The sequence below is a fragment of the Alexandromys fortis genome, unplaced genomic scaffold (genome assembly GCF_014885135.2).
Source record: "Alexandromys fortis isolate MF-2015 unplaced genomic scaffold, M_Fortis_MF-2015_v1.1 scaffold_152, whole genome shotgun sequence".
Lineage (NCBI taxonomy): Eukaryota > Metazoa > Chordata > Mammalia > Rodentia > Cricetidae > Alexandromys > Alexandromys fortis.
This window is the reverse complement of record NW_026068045.1, coordinates 2,031,436-2,041,827: the sequence shown is the minus strand read 5'-3', so window position 1 is coordinate 2,041,827 and position 10,392 is coordinate 2,031,436. Positions and strand designations below refer to the sequence as shown.

The following is a 10,392-nucleotide window of genomic DNA, read 5'->3' as shown; positions in this document are numbered from 1 at the left end:
GTTTTATTTTTTTTTTTTCTTCTTTTTTTTTTTTTTTTTTTCAAGACAGAGTTTCTCTGTAGCTTTGGAGCCTGTCTTGGAATTTACTCTATAGACCAGGTTGGCCTCGAACTCACAGAGATCCGCCTGCCTCTGCCTCTCCAGAGCTGGGATAAAAGGCGTGCGCCACCACCACCGCCGCCGTGGAATTATTATTTTTGTAAGCTACTGGCAGTATTGAGAAGTCAGATACTGGACAGTGCACCCTAGATGTAAGATCTACTCAAGAACAAAGACAGTTTACTTTTGAATTCCAAAGAGATATAAAAAGGGACTTTTGAAAACAGTACAGTAAATCCCCATGGTGCTGGCTCCGAATGTCTACTACAGAGCTAATAGTATGATAAAGTAAAACATCTAAAAAGTAAAAAGGCAAGGCATCAGTGAAGACTAAGAATTAGTACCTAAGAGTTCATATAAGGACAGATATATTTTTTCTAGCGAGGCATGTAGCCAAGTTAGAAGACAACAGTGGCCAAGACGCTTGAGATGTCACTGCACTCTATTAGCATTCCTGATGAATGGGAAACAAGGTAGATTAAGAGTCAGGGAAAAAAGGAACTGAAGAGCACTTTTAATAGTTTTCTCTCAGTCATAAACTAACATCCTTCAGGGGAATTTTCATGGCTGGTGTTTGGCCAGACTGTGGAGGTGGGAGGAAATAGATCAGAGAACAGGAGCTTGTTTAAAGTTGTGTGTATCATCACACACTACACTTCAGATGATATTTGTGCTGTCTGCTCTTGAGCTCCATCTTCAGTTTCTAAGCTATTTGGTAACTTTCCCCAAATGTTTTGGTCATCTTCAAAGTCTTCATGGAGGCTTCATCTATACCTTTGATCATCAGGGTATCCTGAGAACCACCCTGCCTGGCCTCATCCACCTCAGGGTAAAGAGGGTACAGGCACTTTCTTCAAAGCTCCTTCTTTTGGTGGCATCTGGAGCTGCTTAGGAGGCAGTAGGAGGTGGAATAGGGGTCAGATCCCCGGAGATCGTTATTGGCAGCATTGTACAGCAATTCCTGAGAAATTGAAACAATTGAGAGAGAGATGGCTTAGCTCACTTAGCTTCTGAGCCATTTTTCATTTTCTGAAAGAAATGGAGGCCAGCAAAGTATCATTAGAATGTAATAGTTGTCTGGAATAAAAATTGAGGAAGCTATCATTTTTCATTTGTAGAAGTGTGTTCAAATCCCCTGTTCATACAGAGTAGAAGTGTTCTTAACAATACTGCATATTTAGAGAATAAAATTATATCCATGAGATATGCTCAAAAGCAGTGCTAGCAGGTGCAGTAAGAGATGAGAATACCTGGGGGAAAAACAATGCCCAACAATTTAAAGTAAACAGAGTTAAGACTGGAAAGCAGTGCTGGAAAGCAAGAAGCAACCTGCTAAAGATGCATGAAGTATGTGAAGACTGGCCTATAAGTTTATCAACTATATAAACCTACTGCCTTGTTAACTTCCATTATACAGTTCAGTGATTAGGGAAGAATAGGAGAATATCCAGAAAGAACTAACATGTCTCTTCCAGCAGAGACCCCAACATATCTGTATGTCCAAACATAAGACAAAACAAAATGCAGAGTGGAGTGCAGGACAGTGTCAAGTAAGTACGGAGAAAAGTAACCTGGGTTTGATTGTTCCATCTTTAGTAAATTAAGGATCAGGAGCAAAGCATATCAACATGCTTTAATCTGGCTTATTAAAGCACTCTAAACCATAAGACCGTTTTAAGTCCCAAATGGTATAGTAAATGTAATGTCACCTTACAAAATTCAATGTGGTTTATACGTGTTAGTGACTATTACACAGGAAGAGGGTCCTGATACTGGTCACACTACTCTTCTCTTGGGGAGAGAATGTCAATGACTTGTGCTTCACTAAGCTGAAAATTCACCATTATTGTAAATAATACTTTAGATGTTAAAAACATAAGTAACTAACACATTTAAGTGAATATTCAATTTTAAAATAAGAATTTAAGGAAAGCGATGTGGGAGTGATTTCTTATTAATAAAGAAACTGCCTAGGCCCATTTGATAGGCCAACCCTTAGGTGGGTGGAGTAAACAGAACAGAATGCTGGGAGAAAGAAGCTGAGTCAGGGAGTCGCCATGATTCTCCCACTCCAGGCTGACGCAGGTTAAGATCTTTCCTGGTAAGCCAGCTTGTGGGCTACACAGATTATTAGAAATGGGTTAGATTAATATGTAAGAGCTAGCCAATAAGAGGCTGAAACCTATGGGCCAGGCAGTGTTTAAAAGAATACAGTTTCCGTGTAATTATTTCGGGTAAAGCTGGCCGTGCGGGCGGCCGGGTGCCAGGGACGCAGCCCCGCTGCCCTTATTTCAACAGGAAAGCAGAAACAAACTCTAGTCAGGAGTTGAAAGTATCCTATAGGCCTAGCAGTAGTGGTGCACGCCTTTAATCCCAGCACTCAGGAGGCAGGATCTCTGTGAGTTCTAGGCCTGCCTAGTCTAAAGAGCGAGTTCCAGGACAGGCTCCAAAGCTACAGAGAAACCCTGTCTTGAAAAACAAACAAACAAAAAAAGAAACTAACCTATAGCTATCAACATCTACCTTAAATGTAAAGTGAACACAATTAAGATGTCCTCCAAAAACAAGGACACCCAGGGCAGGGAAGAACTTGCAAGACAGAAAGTCATCTGAAAAGAATCTTTTTAATGTACCGACTCTTTACCTTAGTTTCTCTAGGAATGGACTGATATCTAAGCCACAGCAATAATATCTGATGTACCAAGATACTAATTGGATCCAGGTGTCCAGCTTTCTGTTTAGTTCCTTAACAAAGGACAAAGAAGTTTTCTGCTTCCCCTATTTATTTTTTGTGCTTCTAATTCCCAGTTATCTTCTAAGTGGAGTTACAACTTTGTTGTATCCAGCTTGGGGGAAGCATTACTCAGTTTCACTTGTAGTGAGGTAAGATTTGCCAGCAAAGATGCAAAGACTTGATTCCACAAAACAAGGTCTGTTTATATGAATTTAAGCTCAAGAAAATGTGATACCACCTCAAAAAAAGTTCACAAACACACACAAATAGAAATAAGTTTCCATCATTTCTCATTTCAATTTAGAACAAAGGAATATAGATGGAAATTCTTCAGTTCATAGAATTTTTAATTAGGAATATTGCTGGGGTCTCAGTACTCAGACCACAGCCTAGAAACCTGTTTAGAACTACATACACATAAGTAAAGCATTAATTACACAGAAAGAAGAGAACATATCTTAACTAAAACTGGACATATAATAAAGGTATAGTGATTCCAGGAGTCAGTTCCTAATGCCTACTGATAATAAAGACAGCAGAGCGCTCCCAAGGAGGAAGCCCGAGGTCTCACAAACTAGGATACACAGAGGGACAGAAAAAGCAAAAATAAACTCGGATATCTAAAGAAACCTCACAAGTCATTTGAACTACAGTATTTTTGAGTTTCATTAGTCCATTATTTGATAAACTTATAAGACAAGACTTTTAGAAAATATTTGTATCAATGAAGGCAAAAAGGGGAAGATGGTCTAGATGGTATGCACATAGAAGAAAAAGTTCAAGAATGTCAGAAAATTGAAAAGGGAAAAAGAACACAAATGGATTATGAACAATAATCTAAGAGCATAGTATCCACAAAAATAAGTGAAGACCAAATAGCTGTCATAAGGTTGCTTTAAAAAAAAAATCTTGATTAAATCTACTAAAAAAAAAAAAAGAATGCTATTTTCACAGATAACTGGGAGTAAGCAAAGAGTCAAATGGTCAAAGCTATCAGAATCAAGAGAAAACTGCCACAGATAGTGTCTCTGTGTGTGGAAAAGTAGAAGAATCACAAATAAACAGCCATGAGATGACTCTGTGAATAAAAAAGTTTGCTGAGCAAGCTTGAAGACCTGAACTAGGTCCCTGGAAGCTGCCAAAGGCAAACACATGTGCATAAGTACATGAGCACACACACAGCAATACACTCTCACTCTAACTTGAAGAAAAAATTGTAAACAAATTTAAAAAAGGAAAAAAAAAAGGCTGGGCATGGTGGCAGTCAGAGATAGATGGATCTCTGTGAGTTGAGGCCAACCTGGTGGTCTCCATAGGAGCTCCAGACCAGCAGGAATATATAGTAAGATTCTACTGTCTCAAAAAAAAAAAAAAATTCAAAAACCTGCCAGGTGGTGGTGGCACATGCCTTTAACTCCAGTACTCTATGGAGACAAAGGCAGGCAGACTTCTGTAAATTTGAGGCAAGTCTGAACTACCGAGCGAGAACCAGGACAGCCAGAGCTACAAAGAGAAACCCTGTCTTGTAAAACTAAAACACAACAAACAAACAACAAAAAAAAATCTAACACCCATACGCTCACCATGAAAACAAGATTCAGCCTAACTACTTCATTGAGGAGGCCTTAATTATTTCAAAAAAATAAATTTTCATGCTGTAAATATGAATTAGAAAGAACACACGGATTAAGCATCATGACATATATATGACTCTGATTCCAGAACCCTGGAGGTAGAGGCAGATTAGCCTGGTTTATACAGTAAATTCCAGGTCAGCCAAAACTATATAGTAGACTTGTCTCAAAATAAATAAACGAAAAAGAAAACAAGGAAACCAGTAATCTGGCCAAATTTATTTCTTTCATCTAAATTCATATTAAAGGTTTTTTTTTACAAATTTATATACTATATACCTTATTTGGAATTCAATAATAAACACTCACTAATTAGGAATTATTTAAATGAGCAAAATGTCTGATATTTCCAATGCTACAAACATCTTTGGATTAACCATGGAAAAACAAACTAACTTGTGGTAGATTTAAAATGGTGCTTAGTGGTGAGTTCAAAGATGTAGACCTATGGGCTGAGAGATGGCTCAGAGGTTAAGAGCACTGGCTGTTCTTCCAGAAGTCCTGAGTTCAATTCCCAGCAACCATATGGTGGCTCACAACCATCTATAATGAGATCTGGTGCCCTCTTCTGGCTTGCAGGGATGCAGGCAGATGCTGTATACACAATTAATAAATAAATTTTTAAAAAAGAAAAAAAAAAGAAACACAAAGATGTAGACTTATTTCAAAACAGTGTTTTAAAGTAATTAAATCATTTCTTTCCAAAAATTAAAGCAGGGCACAAAATTTTAATTTTATGTTTGTGATATACATGTTGATTTGCATGTGTGGAGGCACATGTTTGTGTGGGCATATGCATACATGTGGTGGTCTGAGTGAGGCTGATGTTGGGACCACCCTCAATTGGTCACACATCTTAATAATGGAAGTAGGATTTCTCAAACCCACAGCTTGCTATGATGAATCCCCGTCTCTACCTGCTAAGGATGGCGTTACAGGCAGGCTGCTGTCTACCTCAGGCTGATATGGGTTCTAAGGATGGCGTTACAGTCAGGCTGCTGTCTACCTCAGGCTGAGATGGTTCTGGCATTTTAATTGATGAGCTATTTCCCCAGCCTCAGAATTTGGAGACTTTGATGAAGTATTTTGTTCCTGGATTTAAATTCTAAATCTATTCCTCAATCTCTTCAACACAACAGCGCTACACGTTTCTTGTCAATAATTTGAAAAGTGGGATAAAAGCTGATCTTTAATAAAAACAGGTGTTTCTGACTATAAGAAATACATTTACAGAAAGCAACTGCATCTCATTTACCATATTAGTTAAATGCATTAAGAGGAGGGAAAGATTCATCAGAGTCTGTGCTAAGAACAAACAAAATCTCCCAAAGTACCTCCCCCGACCCCAATTGTGAAATTCCTCACAAAGCAAAAATCAGATCATTTACTAGGGAGGTGGAGACAGGAAGGGATATGGCTGGGTGGAGAGGAAAATAAGGCAGGAGGAGACAAGGAGCTCAGGATTTAGTTTGAGGTTTCGAATACATGGCAGTCAGTCTGAGAACGTGTAGAGACAGGCTACCCATTCGGTCTGAGGATTTTGTAGAGGTAAGACCCAGTGGCTGCTCTGCTTCTCTGACCTTTCATCCCTAATATCTGACTCAAGGTTTTTATTATTAAGACCAATTAGATTTGTGCTACAGATACATGTATATACCCCCCAACATATACAACCACATAATTAAAAGTAAATATTAAAAGAAAAACTCACAAAACTTTGAGTTAGTATTGGTATGGATAGATTCTAACTGGTAGGGTGCATGCCTAGCATACAGCAAACACTGGCACTGATACCCATGCAATCCCACAAGACTGAGGCAGGTGATCGGGTCATCCTCGGCTGCACACCCAGTCTTGAGATCAGTCTGTACTACTACATGAGACAAAAAAAAAAAAAAAAAAAAAAAAAAAAAAAAAAAAAAAAAAAAAAAAAAAAAAAACAGCCAGCCAAACAATAAAAAAAAGCCTAGATAATAATTTAAAAAAATGCTGAAAAGTCAAGTTTAGACATCCCATGTTAGATACCCATTCTCACCATATCTACCTAATATAGATCAAATAATAGATTCAATTACCAGGAATAGATGAAACCAGGAAACCTAGTCTCTGTAATTAAGAATATTAATATTAAGACCATTAAGTTTTTCATGGTTAGTACAGAACAACATATAAATTAAAAAACTGGGTGCCTGTATTTGTCTGTGGCCTGTGCAGATATGACAGCCAGACACAGCAGGATATCATCCCCAAATGCTTTTCTACTTATTTATGTACTTGATGTATATGGCTGTTTTGTCTGCATGTACATCTGCACACCAGAAGAGGGAATAAGATCCCATGTGACTACAGTTATAGGTGATTGTGAGCCACCATGTGGTTGCTGGGAATTGAACTCAGGACCTCTAAAGAACAGTGCTCTTAACCACTGAGTCACCCCTCCAGCTCCACAAAACTATTTTTCATTCTCTCATTCTTTTTTTTTTCTTTTCCACCGAGACAGGTATAGCCCTGTACACCAGGTTGGCTTCACGTTCAGAGATTCGACTGCCTCTGCCTCCCCAGTGCTACCACTGCCACATTTTTCTTTTTTTTGATTTTCGAGACAGGGTTTCTCCATAGCTTTTTGGTTCCTGTCCTGGAACTAGCTCTTCTAGACCAGGCTGGCCTCGAACTCACAGAGATCCGCCTGCCTCTGCCTCCTGAGTGCTGGGATTAAAGGCGTGTGCCACCACTGCCCGGCTGCCACCTTATTTTTGAGACAAGGTTTTAAACTGAACCTGGGAGCTTACTACTTTGGCTAGATACAACGTTTGGCTTTTTGTTGTTGTTAATGGATATCCATGATCTGAACTTAGATATTCATGCTTGCAAAGCAAGCACTATGCTCACTGAGCTATCTGGCCAGCCCTGGATTATTATTCTTTTTATCTTTTGCTGGTTTAAGTCAAGAAATAAGTCAGTTTGATGCTTGTGGGTTATTTGCTTTGTTTTGGTTTTTTTTGAGAAAGGTTTCTCTGTGTAGTCCTGGCTGTTCTGGAATTCACTATGTAGGCCATGTTGGCTTCAAACTCAGAGATCTGCCTGCCATACCTTAAGTGCTGTGTGTGTGTGTGTGGGGGGGGGTGTTTTGCCAGTCTATGTGTGCCTGATGCCCACAGAGTCCATGAGAGGACATCAGACTGCGTGACTGGAGTTAAAAACAACTCTGAGCTGCCATATGGATGCTGGCAATCAAACCTGGGTTCTCTGGAAGAACAATCAGCTGACACAGACAACAAATCCACGTACAGTAGTAATAATAAAGAGAAGCTCCACCCCTTGAAAGAGAGATCTACAGGCATCACTTCCAGTTGCTCTGTACAGAACTTGTGTCCTTTCCATTGTTTAGCCAACCATGTAGTTCTATCAGCACGGGCTCCTAGGTATTTAAGGTTATAGTCCAATATTAACATTATTTAGTCACGAGAATTGTTCCAGGTCTTGTCACTGAAAGTTATTTCAGAATTTTAATTTTCCAAAGGTAATTTGACAATTTAAAAAAAAATACTATGTATAAGTGTATAAGTCAGGGGTGGGGCATTTCATTTGGTGATCAATTTAAAATAATAGCTTGTTTTTAAAACCTTTATTCCTCAAGAATAAAGACCATCACAACAGCAATCACAAGTTGAGAAAAATTCACAAAAGACACAAACTAATTAACTAATTAGTACATAAACTAATCAGAACTGCTCTAAAATAGCAATTTTTTTTTTTTGGACAGGGTCTCACTATGCAACCCCGGCTGACCCTATAGCTTGTGTAGACTAGGCTGGCCTCAAACTCATACAGATCTGCCTGCCTATGCCTCTAAAGTTCAGGGATTAAATGTGTATGCCACCAGGCCAATTGGTATAAAACTTTTCGTATTTATTTAAATTTTTTTTGTTTTTGTTTTTCAAGACAGGGTTTCTCTGTGGCATTGGAGCCTGTCCTAGCACTAGCTCTTGTAGACCAGGCTGGTCTCGAACTCACAGAGATCCGCCTGCCTCTGCCTCCCTAGTGCTGGGACTAAAGGCGTGCGCCACCACCGCCCGGCTATATTTTTTTACTTTTCATTTATTCTTCAGCCTCCAGAAACTTAACACCTGCTATTAAACAAACTGCTCTCAGATTGACAACGTAATTGCTAAAGCCACTTGTACACTTCATCTTTTTCCAGTTCTTTTATGATGATCTTTTCTACATTGTTTCTTGGGTAGGGCTACTATATACCTTAAACTTACTCTCACTAGTTGTCCTCTGACCTCCACACATATGAACTCCTTTCTATTCCCACATGAAAGACAAGCATGTCACAGCACACGTATGTGGAGCTCAGAGCAGTTTTAGTTCTCCTTCCACCGAGTGGTCATTAGATTTGGCAGCTAGTGCTTTATAGCTGTGCTACGTTGCCAGTCCCTTTCCACTTAAATTTTTCTTTTAAAATCTATTTATTATGTATATTATGTATACAGTGCTCTGTCTGCATGTATCCCTGCATGCCAGAAGAGGGCACCAGATCTCATTTTAGATGATTGTGAACCACCATGTGGTTGCTGGGAATTGAACTCAGGACCTCTGGGAGAGCAGCCAGTGCTCTTAGCCAATGAGCCATCTCTTCAGTCCCTCCTTTTAATTTCTTCAGACAGGGGTCTCTAACAGACTGGCCAATTAATGCCAGGGACTAGCCTAGGTGTCCTCCAATCCTTAGCTGTGGTTACAGACACATGCTACCACATTTGGCTTCTCCGAGGCTGTTGGGAGATCCATTACATAGATGGAGCTATCTCTGTAGTCCCTTCCCCCCAAGCCTGTCTTTGAGACAAGGATTTGCTATGCAGTCTTGCGATTTCCTTTGTTACCCAGAATGACCTCAAATTTTCCTGCCTCTGTCTTCCTAGTGCTGAGGCTATGTCTCCCTGTCTCCAGGTTTATTTATTTTATGAGTGTTTTGCCCGCATGTGTATCTGTATAACACATGTGTGCCTGCTACCCAAGGAGGTCAGGAGTCATTGGAGCCCCTGGAACAAGAGTCACAGATGACAGATGTTTGAGAGCTTCCATGTGGTGCTGATGATAGAACCTAGGTTCTCTTTAAAAACAAAGGTTCTTAACTACAGAGCTATCAATTCGGTCCCTGTGTCTTTCTAACATGCCCAATGTGCAGCTTTTACTTTTAGGATCTCTGTCTGTCTCTTGTCTGTCTGTCTGTCTGTCTGTCTGTCTCTCTCTCTCTCTCTCTCTCTCTCACACACACACACTCACATACATTTTGACACAGGATAGAATAAGGGCACAGAAGAAGGAAAAGAAGTCCTCATTTAACAAATATTTGAAAAGGAGACCATATTCCTTTATATACAGATACTTTAAATAAGTGTCATGTGCAAAGTCTAAGCACATAGCCTTCCTTTGTTCTTAGCTACAAGCATGCAGTTGTCTGCAAACCTTAAAAGAAATTCCACTTATAATAAAAAGACTGTCTTAATCACTTCGTGAAATCCTTGTGACCTATATAAGGTTTTACCTTATCGAATTAGACCCCCATCCAAAATATCTCAACAGTCACCCACCTACATAAATCACATAAATCACATTTCCACTAAGAAACAAAACAGGCCTTAAAAAGTTTTCATAAAAATACCTACTCGGGCTGCTGCAGAAGGTAACAGAGTTGTATCTCTACCCTCTGCCCGACTCTATATACAGGCCAGGCTGGTCTTAACTGGGACTCCTGTGTCCAGAACTACATGTAAAGGCCAGTACATCTAGCTTAACTTCTCTCTTGAGATAGAAATCTATGTCTTATAAAATAGCAACAAGGATGAGGCTGTTTTCTTCTTTCCTTTTAGTTTTTTTTTTTGTTTTTTTTGTTTTTTGGTTTTTGGGCTTTATTTTTTTTTT

General features: G+C 39.4%; 1 protein-coding gene across 1 annotated transcript in view; it reads right to left on the bottom strand.

Annotated features, from left to right (window-relative positions):
- Positions 1 to 10,392, bottom strand: part of Ash1l (ASH1 like histone lysine methyltransferase) — a 150,692-nt gene that overhangs the window by 96,946 nt on the left and 43,354 nt on the right. The window contains exons 6-7 of the mRNA XM_050166355.1: positions 9,065 to 9,084; positions 8,729 to 8,753 (exon numbers count right to left, since the gene is read on the bottom strand). Coding sequence (XP_050022312.1) covers positions 8,729 to 8,753; positions 9,065 to 9,084 — 45 coding nt within the window. The remainder of the gene's footprint in view (positions 1 to 8,728; positions 8,754 to 9,064; positions 9,085 to 10,392) is intronic.